The 21,744-nt window shown below is 33.2% G+C and overlaps 1 protein-coding gene across 4 annotated transcripts in view; it reads left to right on the top strand.

Annotated features, from left to right (window-relative positions):
* LOC132755019 (V-type proton ATPase 116 kDa subunit a 1-like) overlaps positions 1-21,424 on the top strand; it is a 57,114-nt gene extending 35,690 nt beyond the window's left edge. For 2 of the 4 annotated variants that reach the window (XM_060746878.1, XM_060746169.1), the window contains exons 19-22: positions 161-280; positions 15,085-15,205; positions 15,613-15,787; positions 16,266-21,424. In XM_060746878.1, the coding sequence (XP_060602861.1) occupies positions 161-280; positions 15,085-15,205; positions 15,613-15,787; positions 16,266-16,362 (513 nt within the window). In that variant the 3' untranslated portion in view covers positions 16,363-21,424. Of the gene's footprint in view, positions 1-160; positions 281-875; positions 975-15,084; positions 15,206-15,612; positions 15,788-16,265 lie in introns of all 4 variants that reach the window. The other 2 variants (XM_060747621.1, XM_060748331.1) reach the window with 2 other exon arrangements.
* The last annotated feature ends 320 nt before the right edge of the window (positions 21,425-21,744 follow it).

Genomic DNA, 21,744 nt, shown 5'->3' with positions numbered 1-21,744 from the left:
AAAGTATTCAAATTCAATATTTTGGTGTACATCAAACTTTCATATGACTAGAAAAGAATCATCACGCCCTCAGGTCTATGTTGACACTAGAATTTACATTACCATCAGTGTAACTACTGCATGCATCATGTATGACTGTTGTGTTATTTTGCCCTGACAGCAACCCCATCAGTACATGTTAGTTAGTGGTGAGACAGATTTGGACGTACCAGAGGTAGTTCACCATGTCGACTCAGAAAATCCAAATACTCATGATGCTGATGATGATTTTGAGGAAAAGGTGATTTTTTACCCTGCCAGAAAAAACATCATTATAGTGCTATGTTTGTTTTGCTAGCCTCTGTTGCACCTTCCCTCTAAGCTTATTATAAGACATGGTAAAGGTTGGTTTAAATTGTATTTGTATAAATGGAAAGGCTTGGTTGAAAATTTGGTGATAGAATTTTTTTATGTTCCGGAAAAAATACTTTTGAAACTGTTGGCTTGAGGGAGCATGCATCAGTGTATATAATATGTTCAATGTGCATTAAACAACAGCATTGCTTTCACTACATTTAGAGGTGTGATGCTCTAGAATTCAATACTTTACCTGCTGGAAATAAAATTAATTAATTTTGGCCACAAGTATAGAGCCAGGCCCTTGAAATCTCATCATTTTACATTGGACTGTTTCAAATTCAAAGCAGGGAAAATCCTTTATTACAAATGAAGTCGGTTAAAGGTTAAATGTAAGAAAGATGAAAAGAGTCAAATAAAAGCAAGATGCTGTTTGTGATGCACATTGAACATAGAAACATGTTTCTAACATTTGAGAAAAAATAAATTTGTATAAAGGGAGACTTCTCATATATTACTCTCCTAATTGCTTGCCGCAGTTGTCTGTGAACAGTGGAGACCTTGTGAACTCGGACCACGAGGGCCTGCAGCGCGGGGACGGGGATATAGAGGCACAGGGTGGCCTTAAAGTTCAGGAGGTAGTGCAAATGTTGTGCAGTAAAATTATCATTTCCAGTATAGATTTTCAAATCTGAAATGTGTGACACAGTACAGTCGACAATTTCTTTCGTCTTTTACAAATAAGTTCAGCATAAACAATTATAGGTTGTTAGCCTAAGTTTAACATTGACAATTTTAAATTGAATTTTTTCTTTCAGTTTTTCATTCTCGTACATTTATAAGTTATTTCTTTTAATCAAAAATCATATTTAGAAAAAAACAAAACAATTTATTGGTTTCTAAGTTAAGATATTGTCACACATTTTAGATTTGATGTTTCTTTGTTTTGTGACTCATTAGTTAAAAGTCTCATCTCATTTCATTTGGATAACTGCAGACCTCCAGAGCTGAAATTGTTTTTATCACATAAATTAGGAAAGAATATTTGATATAAATTAAAATCAAAGAAAAATTTCAACCTGAAAATAACAAAGATAGTGAAAATCACCAGTATGATGAACATTTGAATATTTTTTGTAGCTGATAGGAAATAAAATTTATGTACAAGAAACTCAGCATAGTAGAAATTTCCATATTTAATATGGTATAATAAACAGAAACTATTAGACTGGTTCCATTTTATGCTGAAATTAAGTACTTACATATTTAGGTACAGTCTGTTTCTTGGTGTATATTTAAACTGCTTCTTGTTTTGCTTTGTATTCAACGCTAATCACGGGGGGGAATCACGTGACTTTGTATAGTAATACCCACGAGAAAATGACTACTGCTGAGCCCCGGTAAGTACCTTATTATGTTAAATTAAGGTGACAAACGTTTCTTAAATCAAAACAAAACCTAGCGTATCATATGCGCGGTAATTTTCTTCAAATGATAATACAAAGTGCATTATCCTACGTTTTGTGGTTTTTGAGAACATTGTTTGAATTGTGTGAAAATTGCACATTCAGCGATAGTAATTCGCACGAAGCGATATAATTTGGTACCAAAATCAATGAAAATAAGCTTACTTTCTGCACTTAAGAGACAAAATCAATCATTTTATTGACATTTGTTATCGTAGAAGTCCATATAAAATATATTTTTGAAGGTCTGTAGCCTACAAATGTTCTTTGCAAGTGTTTAGTAAGTAAAACGAACAATTTCTGGATAGTAAGTTGCACGAAAACAAAATACAGTGTAGTAAGTTTCACGCACAGTTTCCCTTAATTAGCATACATATACATCAACAGAAAGTAAAAGTTCATATGTAAAGAGAGCTTTTTTTTAGAAAATGCTTAATATTTTAATTATTCAAGATCAAATATTTCACATTTTGTCTATAGGACGAATGCTTAATTGGTTGTTTTTATAATATATATAATGAACCTTTGATGGGATTTGATATTACACGGCTCAGCGTTATTTTTCTGTTGCGATAGTAGTTCTTTGACCTCTGCAGTGTCAGGTGTGTCTTGGCCCTTATTTTACTGTAATTAGAAAGAAGATGAACAAATATTATTGCTTGTTAATTGGTATGGTGATTTTTGTGTCGCCTCTACGGAGTAGTGGCGACATATAGGGATCACTTCTCCGTCGTCTGTCTGTCCGTCTGTCTGTCTGTCTGTCTGTCCGTCTGTCCGTCCGTCCGTCACAAAACTTGTCCGGACTACTGCTCATAAACTACTGGTGCAATTTCATCCAAACTTTACAGGAATGATCAGTACCAAGTCTAGTTGTGCATATTGTCAGCATTTTCCGGTTCAATGATTTTTGTCAGAGTTATAGCCCTTTAATAATTTTTATTTTTAAAGTTTGTCCGGACTACTTCTCTTATACCACTAATGCAATTTCAATGAAACTTTACAGGATTGATCTATAGCTCAAGTCCTTGCGCATATTGCACGGGTTTTCCTGTTGAATGATTTTTGGCCGAGTTATGGCCCTTTGACAAAAAGGTGTTTTTTTCTGTGTGTTGCCACATACACAAAAGCTTGTCTGGACTACTCCTCATAAACTACTGGTGCAATTTCATCCAAACTTTACAGGAATGATCAGTACCAAGTATAGTTGTGCATATTGTCAGCATTTTCCGGTTCAATGATTTTTGTCAGAGTTATGGCCCTTTAATAATTTTTATTTTTAAAGTTTGTCCGGACTACTTCTCTTATACCACTAATGCAATTTCAATGAAACTTTACAGGATTGATCTGTAGCTCAAGTCCTTGCGCATATTGCACGGGTTTTCCGGTTGAATGATTTTTGGCCGAGTTATGGCCCTTTGATAAAAAGGTCTTTTTTTCTGTGTGTTGCCAGATACGCAAAAGCTTGTCCGGACTACTCCTCATAAACTACTGGTGCAATTTTATCCAAACTTTACAGGAATGATCAGTACCAAGTCTAGTTGTGCACTGTTCGTCTGTCTGTCTGTCACAAAATTTGTCCCAACATGAAATTGGCCATCATGAGGCGACACATGTGATTACTGATCGCTCTTGTTATTAACTGAACGCTTATGTTTTTGTATGGCGGTATTTGTTACATTTAGTCACTATGTTACTTAATTTATGAAAATATATTTAAGAATTCGCAAGAACAAAATAACTTCTTACAAAAAAATTAAGCAACAGCAACAAAAAAAAAACAAAAAACAAAAAATGATACAGTGATTCAAGTAATGATTAAAGTCACATTGTCCCTCAGAAATCCATATTGTTTTAATTCTTAAGAAATGCCAAACTTGTGTTTGATAATGTTCAAATAATGGATGAAACGCATGATAGTATTTTATTACAATTGAAAAAGGTAGCGCTGAGCATTAAGTGATGTGTCGTAAAGGTAGCAAAATGTAAACAAAGTAGTATTTTGACTTCAATGCAAAATGCTTATTCACTAAAGGTATACCAATTGCCAACAGAACCAAAGACGCAAAAGATAGTGTGAGTATCTAGCAAATGAGAATGTTTTCGGAAACTGTAACAAGATACAAAAAATAAACAGTTTTTTTAAAATAAAAATGATAGCATTTCAGAGGCATAATGGACCTCTAAAGAAAAACAAATATTTGAAATCAAACGGTCAAAGATATTTATACTTTTTAAAGTGAAAGCAAGTGGAGTAAACACCTGAGTTAAAGCACTTACGTTTTGTGAAAGAATTCAAGGACTCTGGTGGGACTAGAATACATAGCAGTGAGAAGCATGTGTATAAAAATCAGGGACTTTAACCACTCGGCCATGGACTATGGATGGCGTTCGTTGCCAAAATTCCAGACATGTAAAGTGTTCCTTTTCAAAATGACTTTTGAAAATGCGAACTTGTATGCCTACCATTTTTAGCTCACCTGTCACAAAGTGACAGGGTGAGCTTTTGTGATCGCTTTTCGTCCGGCGTCCGTCCGTCCGTCCGTCCGTCGTCCGTCCGTAAACTTTTGCTTTAAATGACATCTCCTCATAAACCACTGAGCCAATTTCATCCAAACTTCACAGGAATGTTCCTTTGGTGGTCACCTTTAAAAATTGTTCAAAGAATTTAATTCCATGCAGAACTCTGGTTGCCATGGCAACCGAAAGAAAAATCTTTAAATATCTTCTTTTAAACAACCCTAAGAGCTAGAGCTTAGATATTTGGCATGAAACATCTTCTAGTGAGTGTCTACCAAGTTTGTTCAAATAAAAGCCCTGGGGTCAAAATTGGCCCCGCCCGGGGGGGTCATTGATTTTCCCTATATGCATATAGTAAAAACTTAAAAAAATCTTCTTTTAAAGAACCCAAAGAGCTAGAGCTAAGATATTTGGCATGAAACATCTTCTAGTGAGTGTCTACCAAGTTTGTTCAAATAAAAGCCCTGGGGTCAAAATTGGCCCCGCCCCGGGGGGTCATTGATTTTCCCTATATGCATATAGTAAAAACTTAAAAAATCTTCTTTTAAAGAACCGTAAGAGCTAGAGCTTAGATATTTGGCATGAAACATCTTCTAGTGAATGTCTATCAAGTTTGTTCAAATAAAAGCCCTGGGGTCAAAATTAGCCCCGCCCCAGGGGGTCATTGATTTTCCCTATATGCATATAGTAAAAACTTAAAAAATCTTCTTTTAAAGAACCCAAAGAGCTAGAGCTAAGATATTAAGCATGAAACAACTTCTAGTGAGTGTCTACCAAGTTTGTTCAAATTAAAGCCCTGGGGTCAAAATTGGCCCCGCCCCGGGGGGTCATTGATTTTCCCTATATGCATATAGTAAAAACTTAAAAAATCTTCTTTTAAAGAACCATAAGAGCTAGAGCTTAGATATTTGGCATGAAATGTCTTCTAGTGAATGTCTACCAAGTTTGCTCAAATAAAAGCCCTGGGGTCAAAATTGACCCCGCCCCAGGGGGTCATAGATTTTCCCTATATGCATATAGTAAAAACTTAAAAAATCTTCTTTTAAAGAACTCAAAGAGCTAGAGCTAAGATATTTAGCATGAAACATCTTCTAATGGGTGTCTACCAAGTATGTTCAAATAAAAGCCCTGGGGTCAAAACTGGCCCCGCCCGGGGGGGTCATTGATTTTCCTTATATGTGTATATCAAAAACTTAAAAATCTTCTTTGAAAAAACCCAAATAGCTAGAGTTTAGATATTAAGCATGAAACATCTTTAAGTAAATATCTACAAAGTTTGTTCAAATAAAAGCCCGGGGGTCAAAACTGGCCCTGCCCCAGGGGTGTCAATGTTTTTAATCTATGTGTATAGTAAAAACTTTAAAAATCTTCTTTTAAAAAACCCAATGAGCTAGAACTTAGATGTTTAGCATGAAACACCTTCTTATGGGTGTCTAACAAGTCTGTTCAAATAAACAAATAAAAGCCCTTTGGATTAAAATTGGCCCGGGGTGGGGGGGGGGGGCCCTGCCCCTCTCGGAGTATTTACGAACTTCTATTGCGGACAGGTATAAAACGGCGCCTCTCCCATTTTTCTAAATAAAACTTCAGGACAACACACCGCATTTTTCATTTGTTACAAAAGTTTTGTCACAAGCAACATCACTTGGAAATTGCTGATTTAACCATTTATGATGAAGATACCTTATGCATTAACTTTTTATTTAACATCGTGTTTTCCTGAGAAACTTCGGCGATTTGGAAATTTTTAGGGGAAACAATTAATGACCAACTTTAAGTGAGTAATTTTATTGATAATCTAAAAACCATCCAATATTTTTATTGGTATCATTGAAAAATGTATTGGCACAAATTTCATTTTCAACAAAAACTATGCAAGTATTTGCAAAAATAGGATTTTAGATTACCTTTCCGAAATCAAGAAAATACTTATCCGTAGTACATATGTACAATCTTTAATAAGGTATTTTCAGTATAAATAAAAGCTTTTTGCGCTTGTACATTATTTCTCATGTACAGACTCAATCAAACCGAGTCTGCAATTCTTATGTAATATTGTTGTGATTAAAAATCTGGAAACAAAGTGATCCCTCGGAAGCATTAATCACAACAATATTACATAAGAAATGCTGCCGAGGGATCACTTTGTTTCCAGATTTTTATACTTCACAACAGCAGGTGTCAAGTGCCTTGTGGCAGCTGTACAAAGTTGCCCCGTACTTCACTTTAGTGTTGTTATATTTTTCTGGTCCTTCGGGATCATTAATGCCAGCGCTATTAAGTGTTGAGAATTGAGTACCGCCGAAGCCGGTGCTAGGGGGCGTGTGGGATGTTGCACTTGTTCATTATTCGTTTATTCCTCATGTACAGACTCAATCAAACCGAACTGCAATTGTTATGTAATTATGTTGTGATAAATGCTTCCAAGGGATCACTTTGTTTCCAGATTTTAATATACTTGTTTAAAGCTTATGGTCTTCACTTTCATTCAATATTCATTTTCTTTTTTGAATAAATGATCTAAAGGAAGGGACGTGTTTTTCTTTCCGAATATATGAGTGTGGTTTTAAGGGAGAAAAAATAAACAATGATAAGTTTGAAACAAAATTTTTAATACTTCTACGTTATTAATTTTCATGTTTAAGGCATCACTAGAAAGTTCATGGAGGATTCTTTTACTTGAGTCTAAAATTATCAAAATTGACTAAGAAATAAAAAAGTAAGTAGGGGGCTCCATATTTCTCTTACTGAATTTCAGAGTGTGTTTTTTACTTGGGGACCATATGCCGTTTTTCATGGAATGTCACATTGAAGTTTCCATGATAATTCGCTATATTAACACATCTGCGGATGTTTTAAAATTCAAAATTGTACCAGTTCATGTTGATTTTTGCTTTAGCCGGTGCTAGGGGGTTGCGCTTTCCATTACCGTCATGAACAGGCTCAATCAAACCGAACCTGCAACATTCTCAATTTTGTCGTTTTGAGCGTTCTTTAGGGATTCTTATTTTCTCTATTTTACAGAAAGTAACATGATAAACTTTTAAACGAAAATTTAATTCATTTTATTTTAGGCATTATATAAATCGTAAGAAGCACACTTTTATTTCAATCCAAAATTATCAAAATTGATTACGCAATAAAAAAATTTTTAGAGGGAACGCTTTGTTTTTTTTAACAATTCGAAAGTGTTATTTTCAAAGGAAAAAATGATAAATTTTTAAACAGAAATTTCAATACATCTGTTTAATTCATTTTTATTTTTGAGGCACTCATAGAAAGCTTATGGAGTAATCTTTCATTTGATACCAAAAAAAATATTTGAGTTTTTATAGAAAAAAAAAGAAGTTGGAATGGACGCCGTGTTTTCCTTCTCTTCATTGAGAAATGGGAGAGATGCGACGGGTATTATACCTGTCCGTACATTTCCGTAATAGAAGATCGTAAATACTCAGAGAGGGGCGGGGCGTCATGCATGACTTAAAATCGTTTAACTTTGTGAATCTACTTTTGTCATTTTAAACATGTTACTGTGTAAACGTACTGTTGTAGTTCTACGACTGGAAACATGTTTTATTAAATTCTATTTTCTATATCCAGTTTTACATTTCATTTGTATTTTTCAGGTACATATAGATATCTTCAAGTGTGCAAACATGCTTATGTATTATATGCAATGGAAGAACTTGTAAATTTGTTGTTGTTCTCCATGTTAGTTCAGTTGTTATGATTTACATGTAAACTTGTTATTTAAAAGAGGGTGCCTTCAATTAAAAAATTGGATTAAGAGGATATCATTTGCTGTGCACGAATACAATCAAAGATGCTAGACATACACGTTCACATTTTCAAAAGAAGTTTTCAAAAGGAACACATAACATGTCTGGAATTTTGGCAACGATCGCCCTCCATAATGGACACCCTGAATATCTTATTTACTTACTCTATCACAAACAAAAAGTAAGAGTTTACGAGGCAACACATTTGCAGATGGTAAGAAAATAAGCGAATAGTAATACATAATGTTTTAACAAAACTTCTTGGGTTTATTTATAAAATCTGCCAGTGTATAAAGGAATACATTTAATAAAAAACTTTGTATACCAGTTCCATGATGGCATTAAATATCAATGTGATGTGGCGAATGCCTTCTCCTTTGCGTCTTAGGTCCAAATTGCAGATACTGAAAAGTAAATGATGGTGTTGTAATAGTTCCTTCTGCACAGTTATTTCTTTATATATCTTGTTCTACAGATAACGGGTGTGGGTCCAGTCTAAAGTGAAAAAGGGCCAAGTGTAACATACATTGTTGAATATCAATGTCAATGTCTCATTAAGTAATCTTTTATGAAATGATATGAATACATGTATTATGAAATAATATGAATTATAATTAAAATACTTTCTCGATATTTGTTTCTCTGTCACCGCAGACGGAATATACTTGGAAATTGGTAACCAAAAAAATTATAAGATAGTTTCGTCACATTTTAGTAAGCTTTTGGAAACTGTGCGTGAAACTTACTATTTTGTTTTCGTGCAACTTACTATCCAGAAATTGTTCGTTTTACTTACTAACCACTTGCAAAGAACATTTGTAGGCTACAGACCTTCAAAAATATATTTTATATGGACTTCTACGATAACAAATGTCAATAAAATGATTGATTTTGTCTCTTAAGTGCAGAAAGTAAGCTTATTTTCATTGATTTTGGTACCAAATTATATTGCTTCGTGCGAATTACTATCGCTGAATGTGCAATTTTCACACAATTCAAACAATGTTCTCAAAAACCACAAAACGTAGGATAATGCACTTTGTATTGTCATTTGAAGAAAATTACCGCGCATATGATACGCTAGGTTTTGTTTTGATTTAAGAAACGTTTGTCACCTTAATTTAACATAACAAGGTACTTACCGGGGCTCAGCAGTAGCCATTTTCTCGTGGGTATTACTATACAAAGTCACGTGATTCCCACCCGTGTAATTTCCTGTCTTAATTCTCAATTTTTATCCGCGCCATGACAAAACCAATATAATGGGTTTGCGACCAGCATGGATCCAGACCAGCCTGCGCAGGCTGGTCTGGATCCATGCTGGTCGCAAACGCACTATGTTGGTTTTGTCATGACGCGGCTCATTATTTTTATCTATTTCATTAATTGATTGATCAGTGTGTACACTTAATGAAACAAATTACTGCAATAAACATCTAATTATGATTTTATACTCTTTATTAATAATCAATATCATAAGGTTATTAATATTTGAAAGGTTTGAGGGAGGTTTAAAAAGTTATAATTTCAAATTTGTCATGTAAAATGATTTTCTTTTATTATTTTAGTTTAATATTTTAACAGTTATATAAGTGTCTAAAGGATATATGGGATTATATAGGCAGAATTAGACCAGAAGCATAAGCTAAGGGTTTTATAGGTACTAGAACACTATATTCTGCAGTATATCTTGTCAGCAACCTACGAAATAGGGTGTCTCAATAACACTACTACCCGCATATTTAACATTATTTTCACCTAAATTCATGAAGTTATTGCATGTTGCATAGAAATTTATTTCACTTAGTATAAAAATTCTAATGTAAGGTGCTTAAGTGGATAAATCATAGGCAATATATATACATGTATATATTTCAATTCTGTTTTCCATTGAATGTCTGGTAAGAACAATTGTATTTTTCAGTAAATAAAATCACAATATATTCCATCAATCTTTCAGAAATTAATTCATTAAAGGGAGGTATTATTAGAGAAAATAAATTCAGTAAGAAGGTTATATCAAAAGTGAATAAATTAACCCTTTCCTTCATATAGACATCTTTTCACTCCCCCCCCCCCCTTTTTGAGGCCTCAAATAGTGAATAAAATGCCCTATGTAGACCCCAAACACTTGTTTTTGTTTGAGAGATGTTGTTAAAAAAGTGATCACTTTTTCGGCACCATCCCTTATCAAAAAGATATATCATGGGGGTGCCAGAGGGGGGATGTGCCACTTAAATCTCCTTAGGGTTTTGAAGAGGGGATGCAAGAAGATTTTGGACTTGTGAGAGGCTAATATTGGCCTCAGGTCAATCTTAAGGTATATGTAACTAATGCTAAAAGCCTTTGACTCTATCTCAATTCAGTGAGAAGTTGCAGCACTTTGGAATCAGTTTTGATGGAAAAAATCAACACAAAACAGTAATTTTTGGCAATTTTGAGATGTACACTCGTTTCCATGGTAACAGGAAATTTTAGATTGAGCATGCCATTACAAAGACTATGTTCCTGTAAATTCATAGCAATTTGAACTTGTAACAGGAGGCTTTTCAACAAAAACAGCCATTTTTTCACAAAACTCTCATGCATTAATGGGTTAAATGGATAGAATGTCAAAATTGAATTTAGTAAAGGGAGGTTATATTAGAAGTGAATTTATTAAAGGGAGGGAATATCAAGATTATGAAGTTAGTAAAGGGTGGAGTTAGTAAAGGATGTACTATCAAAAATGAATTCAATAAAGGGAGGTTATGTCCAAAAAAAAATTAGAAAAAGTACTTTTTACCCATGATTGATGTATATTGAAGGTTTTAACTTTCTAAAATAAATCTTCTATGTGTATAGAAGAGAATTATAATTTATATGTGCAAGTTAAAGGAAGACAAGTTGAAAATACCTCCACTGCATATAAATTTATTCAATATTGAGAATAATTTCATATTCAAATGTTTTTTAAAATAACACATTGATGGATGAGTGTTTATTTAATATTTTAGCCGCATCACAACAAAACCAACATAATGGGTTTGCGACCAGCATGGATCCAGACCAGCCTGCGCATCTGCGCAGTCTGATCAGGACCTATGCTGTTCGCTTACAAACCCATTATGTTGGTTTTGTCATGGCGCGGCTTATTTCATAGTTTAAACCTTGCATATGACTTATTGTAGCTTTAGTCATTGATTTTCAGTTCTGTCATATTTTTAAAAGTTTATTATTATGTTTATTTAGTTTCATTATTTTAGGTAGCCTTTTTATACATAAGATTTTGTGTTGGTTTTGTAGGAAAAAATGAATGTCTTTTTAGCTCACCTGTCACAAAGTGACAGGGTGAGCTTTTGTGATCGCTTTTCGTCCGGCGTCCGTCCGTCGTCCGTCCGTCCGTAAACTTTTACTTTAAATGACATCTCCTCATAAACCACTAAGCCAATTTCATCCAAACTTCACAGGAATGTTCCTTTGGTGGTCACCTTTAAAAATTGTTCAAAGAATTTAATTCCATGCAGAACTCTGGTTGCCATGGCAACCGAAAGAAAAAACTTTAAATATCTTCTTTTAAAAAACCGTAAGAGCTAGAGCTTAGATATTTGGCACGAAACATCTTCTAGTGAGTGTTTACCAAGTTTGTTCAAATAAAAGCCCTGGGGTCAAAATTGACCCGGCCCGGGGGGGTCATTGATTTTCCCTATATACATATAGTAAAAACTTAAAAAATCTTCTTTTAAAGAACCAAAAGAGCTACAGCTAAGATATTTAGCATGAAACATGTTCTAATGGGTGTCTACCAAGTTTGTTCAAATAAAAGCCCTGGGGTCAAAATTGGCCCCGCCCCGGGGGTCATTGATTTTCCCTATATGCATATAGTAAAAACTTAAAAAATCTTCTTTTAAAGAACCCAAAGAGCTATGGCTTAGATATTTAGCATCAAACATGTTCTAATAGGTGCCTACCAAGTTTGTTCAAATAAAAGCCCTGGGGTCTAAATTGGCCCCGCCCTGGGGGGTCATTGATTTTCCCTATATGCATATAGTAAAAACTTAAAAAATCTTCTTTTAAAGAACCAAAAGAGTTAAAGCTAAGATATTTAGCATGAAACATGTTCTAATAAGTGTCTACCAAGTTTGTTCAAATAAAAGCCCTTGGGTCAAAATTGGCCCCGCCCCGGGGGGTCATTGATTTTCCTTATATGTGTATAGTAAAAACTTAAAAAATCTTCTTTTAAAAAACCATAAGAGCTAGAGCATAGATATTTGGCATGAAACATCTTCTAGTGAGTGTCTACCAAGTTTTTTCAAATAAAAGCCCTGGGGTCAAAATTGGCCCCGCCCCGGGGGGTCATTGATTTTCCCAATATACATATAGTAAAAACTTAAAAAATCTTCTTTTAAAGAACCAAAAGAGCTACAGCTAAGATATTTAGCACGAAACATTTTCTAATGGGTGTCTACCAAGTTTGTTCAAATAATAGCCCTAGGGTTAAAATTGGCCCCGCCCCGGGGGGTCATTGGTTTTCCCTATATGCATATAGTAAAAACTTAAAAAATCTTCTTTTAAAGAACCAAAAGAGCTAGAGCTAAAGATTTTTAGCATGAAACATGTTCTAATAAGTGTCTACCAAGTCTGTTCAAATAAAAGCCCTGGGGTCAAAATTGGCCTCGCCCCGGGGGGGGGGGGGTCATTGATTTTCCCTATATGCATATAGTAAAAACTTAAGAAATCTTCTTTTAAAGAACCAAAAGAGCTAGAGCTCAGATATTTAGCATGAAACATGTTCTAATTGGTGTCTACCAAGTTTGTTCAAATAAAGGCCCTGGGGTCAAAATTGGCCCCGCCCCGGGGGGTCATTGATTTTCCCTATATGCATATAGTAAAAACTTAAAAAATCTTCTTTTAAAGAACTCAAAGAGCTATGGCTAAGATATTGAGCATCAAACATGTTCTAATAGGTGTCTACCAAATTTGTTCAAATAAAAGCCCTGGGGTCAAAATTGGCCCCACACCAGGGGGTCATTGATTTTCCCTATATGGATATAGTAAAAACTTAAAAAATCTTCTTTTAAAGAACCAAAAGAGTTAAAGCTAAGATATTTAGCATGAAACATGTTCTAATAAGTGTCTACCAAGTTTGTTCAAATAAAAGCCCTGGGGTCAAAATTTGGCCCGCCCCGGGGGATCATTGATTTTCCCTTTATGCATTATAGTAAAAACTTAAAAAATCTTCTTTAAAAGAACTCAAAGAGCTATGGCTAAGATATTTAGCATCAAACATGTTCTAATAGGTGTCTACCAAGTTTGTTCAAATAAAAGCCCTGGGGTCAAAATTGGCACCGCCCCGGGGGTCATTGATTTTCCTTATATGTGTATAGCAAAAACTTAAAAAATCTTCTTTGAAAAAACCCAAATAGCTAGAGTTAAGATATTAAGCATGAAACATCTTTTAGTGAGTGTCTACAAAGTTTGTTCAAATAAAAGACCTGGGGTCAAAATTGGCCCCGCCCCAGGGGTGTCATTGATTTTAACTATATGTGTATAGTAAAAACTTAAAAAAAATCTTCTTTCAAAAAGCCCAATGAGCTAGAGCTTAGATGTTTAGCATGAAACATCTTCTTATGGGTGTCTACCGAGTTTGTGCAAATAAAAGCCCTTGGGTTAAATTGGCCCTGCAATGTTGGGGGGTGGGGGGCCTATATACAGGTGAGCGACCTCAGGGCCATCATGGCCCTCTTGTTTTATGCTCCCACAGGGTGCCATATGGTTTCTGAAATGGCTGTCTGTATGTCTGTCCATATGTCACCTATTTGTCCAGTTCATCACTCTGTAATTGTGGATGGTTAAATAAATGTGTGGCAGATTTAGACACTGTCACGGTCAAAGTATCATTTAGACTTGAAAGGAACTCTTTATAAAAGTGCATTGGTGCTTATGTCTGGTCAACAATTCAGTCATTCCTGTAGGGGTGTCTGTGGCATAGTGGTTAAGGTTGTTGACTTTAAATTACTTGCTCACTGCTGTGGGTTCCAACTTCAACAGAGACTTTGAATTCCTTCATGTGAGGAAGCTATCCAGCTAGCTTACAGAACATCAGTGGTTCTACTCAGATGCCTGTTCATGCCTGAAATTAATCACGAAAGGGCAACTGATTTCTCCACCATTAAAGTTGAAAAGGTGCCATATGACCATTACGGTGTTGGTGTTTATGTGTTAGTTATTATGCTTTAATCTTACTATCTGGCTGAGATGCCCTTAAAAGGGGGAAGTTAGCTGTTAAAAAATGTTTATATTGATCACAGAATGTGCTTGTGAATAGCAATAGTAAATCAGATTTAGTAAACAAAAAGTTGTTTTTGAAAAAATACATTCTTCACCAGAAATGCAATACTGTGAAAGTTTAAACATTTTATAAAAAGAGTGAAAGACCAGTTCATCCATGGATTATTTGATTACCATTTTTAATCTTTTAAAGAATTTCAGTGTAAGAATTAAAAATTATAAAACTTCCAGTAGATTGGTATGTTCAATATATTTATACTGATTTAAATGAACTCATTCATTTGTCAATCATGACAAGCCCATTCATCATTTTTATGTAAAATTAAGAAAAATATATGAGCCACATCACAACAAAATCAACATAATGGGTTTGCGCACAGCATGGATCCAGACCAGCCTGCGCATCCGCGCAGTCTGATCAGGATCCATGCTGTGCGCTATCAGTTTCTCTACTTGTAATAGGGTTGGTAAGCCAACAGCATGGATCCTGATCAGACTGCATGGATGCGCAGGCTGGTCTGGATCCATGCTGGTCGCAAACTCATTATGTTGGTTTTGTCATGGCACGGCTCATATACTGATTGAATAACAATCAGTGCAGACCATGATCAGACAGCACAGATATGATGTCAGAATATGGTCTGTACTAGTCTTATATAATGATTTATAGCTTCAAGCAGGGTTAGAGTTAAACATGTAAATATTTTATATTTCAGCCATTTGACATCAGTGAGATAATTATCAACCAGGCTATACATACTATAGAGTACTGTCTGGGCTGTATCTCCCACACAGCATCATACCTACGTCTCTGGGCTCTCAGTCTCGCACATGCCCGTAAGTCTTACATCTTTATTGTATGTTTATGTGATCTCAAGATAGAAGAATTATTTATATTGTATTATTGACATGCTATAAATTACCAAATGTGTCAAATTTGTTTAAATTCAGACTGGTTTTAAAGAAACATTTTAATTTTCACAATGGGAATGACCAATTTGCATATTTTTTTCTATTTTTTTTTTTGCTGAAGTTGCCCTTACTATATGTAGTTGATACATGCAAAAGAGTAGGTGATCACTATTCTTTATACAACACCAGTACCGGTTGGCTCCAGGAAACGGATTCCGAAAGTGATTATTATGAGTTGCAGGAGCTTGTTTTCAATTGAGCTTAAATAAATAACTATCCAATAGTAAACAATGTTACAAACATGCAATGTTATAATATGTTATATATTTTAGAATTATCTGAAGTGTTGTGGAGTATGGTGATGCGGGTTGCTTTCAGTATGTCATCCTCTATTGTCAGTACAGTCATGATTATTTTCTGCTTTGCATTCTGGGCCATGGCAACCATTATAATTCTAGTAATGATGGAAGGGATGTCAGCCTTCCTCCACGCTCTACGTTTACACTGGTATGTTACTATATATAGAAATTATTTTGTATGTTACTATATATAGAAATTATTTTGGTATGTTACTGTATGTAGAAATTAATTGGTTTGGTACTGTATATAAATTATATTGCAAAAATTAATTGTGTTAAACCTGTCATTCACTTGGTAGGCTACTTTAGTTATATACCAGCCACCTGTGTCAAGCATATCTCTGAACTGTTGGTTGCTTTAATTGTATACCAACCACCTGCATATCTAAACTGTTGACTACTTCATTTTAGTATTTTTATAAAAAATATACATTTACCAGGCAAACTTAAAAATTCAATTTTGATATAACCAATAAAGTTTATAGGTAATTATAATTTAATATCCAATATCCAAGTTTATAATTAAATGTCCTATAAAGTTACATAGGTAAGGAAAGTTATAACTTGATGTCCAATACAAATATATAATTAAGAGAAGTTTATAGTTTAATGTTTTTTTTATTTAGGGTTGAGTTCCAGTCTAAATTCTACAAAGGTGAAGGTTACCTGTTTGTTCCATTCTCGTTTGACAACCTGGTGGAGTATGGAGTAGAGGAGAAATAAACACTGCATGTGGAGATTTGAAACAAGGGAGATAATGACAGGAAAAGTCAACAAACAGGGTGATAAATATCTGCCAGAGACTACCAGATTGTTTAAGATTTTCCCCACATTTACAGCAGTGTTTGTACATGTTGTCAGTAGTAAATTTTTGCAGTGTTAATGTTAGAGAGTCATTTAGTAGAAAAAAATTTCCACTGTTATTGTTTAACATATCCTATTTTTATTTAAAATGCATTATAAGTGTGTATCTTTTTTTCCTTTAAGTGACATTGGTTTATTAGTATAATTAAGCAGAAACTTTGCTTGTAACAATTGATTAAGAAAACACTAACATTTGCATTAAGTTTTGTGGTTTGATTTATGATATATAATTTTTCTTGATTGAACATTTGCAAAGCATTTAAACATAATATCATTGTTTTGTTTACATTTACTTGTTAGCATATTTGTTATTTTTTTGTGATATTTATTATTATTTCATTTTCCATTCTTAAGATGTCTTAGTTTTGTTTACAGAAATACATCATTTAGAAGCTTGTATAAACTCAGACTATATTGCTGTTATTGATAGTGTGTCTAAGATTAAAGGAAGTGGCGACTAAATTACTTGGAAAAAAATTTATATGTATATATACATGTATATGTATTGAACTTGTTGAACAAAACGATATTATGTTTGCCAGAGGCTCACATCATAAAATTTTATTCAACTTGTTGAATAAATTTAGTATTGAACGTACACTCATTTACTATCCTCTATTTATATAACAGCAGTAAGATCTGTTCCATCATAAGTAATTATATAGTTATTGTAGTTTGTTTTTTATGTTTGAACTTTTATATAAAGAGGATATTGAATTGGTGTATGTTTAATACTGAATTTATTGAATGAGTTAAATAATATTGTTTTATTCATCAAGTTCAATTAATTTAGTATTGAATCTACACGAATGTAATATTCTATTTATCACGTATATAAAATAAGATCGATAAACTGTATAAAAAGAGTCATTTTTCATTGCCACACATACAGTTTAACGCTAACATTAGCACACTTTAAACGCTATGTTTATATATGAAGCAAATGACATCACATCAAAATGTTATTACACTAGTGTAATAATGTTTTTATGAAGTTGCTTTTTTACACTCCTGTGCTGCGGTTTATGTGATAAATATATTTATATTCCATCTCTCATAAAACATAGTAGGATACATCAAGATTGTCATTGTGTAGGCAACTTGAGTTATGTTAGGTTTTGTTTATACTTTGTTGGAATAAATTCTTATACTTTGTTGGAATAAATTCTATGTCAACATTAATAGTATGTTGAAATTATATTAGTATAGACAATTTTTATGATACCAGAGTTTTATTAGTATCATAGTATAAGTTTACCAGTTGGATATTTTGTATGTTTATCAGGGCTAGCAATATCTGATTTTGACATACTTGTCCATTTTTTCTGATTTTTTTTATTTTTGACTTGTCTGTATGATATTTACAAAGAAAATTTGTGAAAAAAAATCTGTCGTCCGTAACAGGCTGTGGGACAACTTGGACAATACAGACAGTTGATTTTGCCAACCTTGGATTTTCCAGTGAGATTTATTGTATTTTTTTTATTCCATGCAAGGTGTTGACAACAGTATACTATCTTAGAATACTATAACATTTTAAAAATATAAGTGCTGCAATTTGAGTGTGACATTTCATAAACATACAGAAAATTTAATGTATTTGAACTTTATTATATATAACATTATATAAATCTAGATTATGATGTGATCACAAGATCAGAGTTATGTCCCCTGTATGTAACCATATGATATTTGTGTGAGTCTGAGAGAGTCAGAATTATAACATGTTTAATGTTAAAGTGTGTAATGCTATTTAAAGCGGCCTTCATCTTTTATTTTCTGTTGTAAAAACAATTCTGTTTTGTTTCAAACTAAATATTTCACAAATATTTTTTTGGAAAAGTGCATCATATCACTGTTAAGCCTTCTTTAAAACAGTGTCCTGAGAGTTATTTATAACATGTCAGTGACGTGTTTCTAAAATAGAAGATCGGGAAATTATTGTCTGCTTATCTAATGTAAATAAAGAGAGCAGACCAGTTGATTAGAGGTAGCGAGGGGTTTCCATATTGTTTATGTATGTTATTATTGGCACATTTCCACCTTAATTCTTTTGATTTGACAATTTTATGAAACAATTTATCTTGGAATAACATATTTAACCTTAAGAAAAGCTGATTGCCGCTTTGATCCATCTTCATTTAGCAGAATGATTCTTTTTTACATTTAAGAATCATTCCATTGTACTAAGATTGAGATGATAATTTTTGTAGATTTTTTAGAAAACTTGTAGCATCAGGAAACTGATGAAAGGAGTAGTTAAATATTTGGTTAGAAAATATTTTAGTCTCAGCCATTCGTGAGTATTTAAAGCTCCCTCAATGAAATAAAATCTTATCTTACACAATAAATCAACAAATATCCTCTATATAATAAAGGTGTTAAGTAGATAAGACAATATTCCTTTGACTTATGAGAACTACAATGTACTGTTAATAAAATTTATATGGAACAATTATATGTCTGAGTTGAATAATTTTAAAGTATTTTGTTAAGAAAAATATCTTATTCTAACACCCAAGTAGTTTATTTATTGCATATGTTTGTAAGACAAATATGTTACCTTACATGATCTATTTTGAATAGAAGAGATATTAAGTTATAGTGTATATATAGTACATAGAGCTTGAAATAGCACGTAAAGTAGTATAAGTGTTGTAAAGTATATACATTCAGAATATCTTCATCATTTGTTCAACACTAGATATATGACTATCTAACATATGTGTGCAATACTTAATATTGACTACAGCTTGAGTTTTGTTTACTTGGATTGATGGAAATTCATACTTTTCATTGAACTATTTTCTTAGTTCTTGCGTGCTATTGACCGACAAGTCTTTAATTTTCGAACCATCTGTTGTAAGTTATAGGTGATTAAAAACAAAACTAACAGCTTAGAGTGTTGTTGGTCATAAAAGAAGCAGAGGTTGACCTGGCTGTATGTTTGTGGTCATTACATTGACTACCTTCAAGTAAAAATTAAATTTATTTTTGATTAAATTTGTAAAAAAAAAAAATTGGAATGCATTCACTTATTGAGGAGAAAGTAAATATTTTCCCTTTACTCTCACACGAATCTCAGTATTGTTGATAAGCTAATGTTGTTTGTGCTCATTTTTGTTAATTTATTTATCAAATTACTGTAGGTATGGTATTATGTGTGTCTATTATATTCAACAAATTTTGTAAAAGTTTGAATGATTATGAGTGTGTGAGAGTATGACATTGTTTGTATCTGTGTTAGAGGGCATGACATAGTTTATGTCTGTGTTAGAGGGTATGACACTGTTTGTATGTGTGTTAGAGGGTATGGCATTGTTATTATCTGTGTTAGAGGGTATGACATAGTTTATGTCTGTGTTAGAGGGTATGGCATTGTAAATATCTGTGTTAGAGGGCATGACATTGTTTATATCTGTGTTAGAGGGTATGGCATTGTTAATATCTGTGTTAGAGGGCATGACATTGTTTATATCTGTGTAAGAAGATATGACATTGCTATTGACATGATGACCTTGAAAGTTAATTTAGAGATGTAGCTATGAACCCTGTATGTGTGAAGTCTGTATCCATAGTGACAATAGAATATGATTGTTGTACAACTTCCAGCTCACAGAATGTCGATGATTCTACTCTGATGCTCGCTCGTACCTGAAATAATGCTTGGAGGGGCATCTGAGGTACAGCTGGAAAGTCGCCATATGACCTCTACTGTGTTGGTGTCACATAAAACAAAACAAAAATAGTATAACTTTCTGTTGTATGTATGAAAGATTTTATGTTTTCCTGTGCTGGATCTGTTATTGTTATCAGTAGATGTTTTAGAGAGAATATTTATTTATACTAACTGTAAAATATGATAACTTGTAATTTCGTGTATACATTAATCTCTTTGTCAGTGCAAGTGTATTTTTATAGTATATCTTTAATATCATATGTACATTACTTGTCTGCCTCTATAGTAACAAGAAAAAGACAAGCCTCTCAATCCTTAACCTGCTAGATTTCTAAATGCACTTGTCCTGCTAGATTTCTAAATGGACTTGTCCACCTAACAATTTTAGAACTATCCATTATCCATTTTGAGGATTTCAGGATGAAAATTTAAAGTTAGTCATCAATATGGAGTCTGACAAGGCAACTGTGTTGAGTCTAGTCAATGCCGGTTGGCGCGGCTCTATACAGATGGCAAAGGCCAATCACCTCTGGTTTCTGCCCGGTTCAGGGGTTATAGTCTTGAGAATTCAAAATGCTAGACGTCAGGTTGCATTAGTTTATATCTTTGTTGAAAGATTCTATTTAAATGTAACAGAGATATTAACTGCTACTTTACTAAGGCACATCTAAAATTTAATTTCAGTATTTTATATATTTAATAAAGAAATGGAAAATAGAATATCAATAAATGAACTTAATTAAAGTTCTAGACTATATACATGAAAAATATGTACATTAAAAATATGTAAAGCATTGACAAACCAATAAGTTTTGCAGAATTGAGTATTGTCTTAAACCATTTAAATGGTACTGTAAGACATGACCTGTTAGAAATTATTATATTCATATTCATGGAATATACTTGCACTAACACTTACATTTTGTTATTTTACTATGATTGAGATGTATTCACTAGGATTACTCATTTACATACATTGTAATTGATTCATGAAATCTTTAAATAGGATATCATCATTATACAACAAAAGAGAAAAAAATCTGTTTACCAAAGAAATCTTATCTGCATATTATTGCATTTATAAACATCTATAGATATATGTAAACATATAAACTGTAAGAGTGAGATATTTGTGGTAATTAATCTTAGTTTATTGATCATTGTTGTTTGTTAAAGTATTGATATATTTATTTCTTCTTTCACATGTTAATATCGTGATAATTATATAGATATTGTGACAAACACTTGTGTTTTGCTTATTACTACATCCCATGAAAATCTTCCAAGTAACAAATTTGGCTGAAATTACCTTGATCTTAGCTCACCTGATTCTGTGCTCAGAGAAGAGCTTTTGTAATGGAAATGTGTCTTGTAATTGTCCTTTTTTGTTATCAACAAATTCTATTAGCCATTTGCTTAACCACGATGTGGTTTTTGTCCAAACTCGAATGGAATGTTTCTTATGTGGCTCTCTACTAAAGTTATATAAATGTTTCCGGTCATATTGGTCTCAGGGGTTAAAAATAAACATAATATGTACAATCTTACAGAAAAACTTCTCA

The sequence above is a fragment of the Ruditapes philippinarum genome, unplaced genomic scaffold (genome assembly GCF_026571515.1).
Source record: "Ruditapes philippinarum isolate M1 unplaced genomic scaffold, ASM2657151v2 ctg1746_1_1_1_1, whole genome shotgun sequence".
In the NCBI taxonomy this organism is placed as follows: Eukaryota; Metazoa; Mollusca; class Bivalvia; order Venerida; family Veneridae; genus Ruditapes; species Ruditapes philippinarum.
This window is presented reverse-complemented; position numbering and strand designations above follow the sequence as displayed.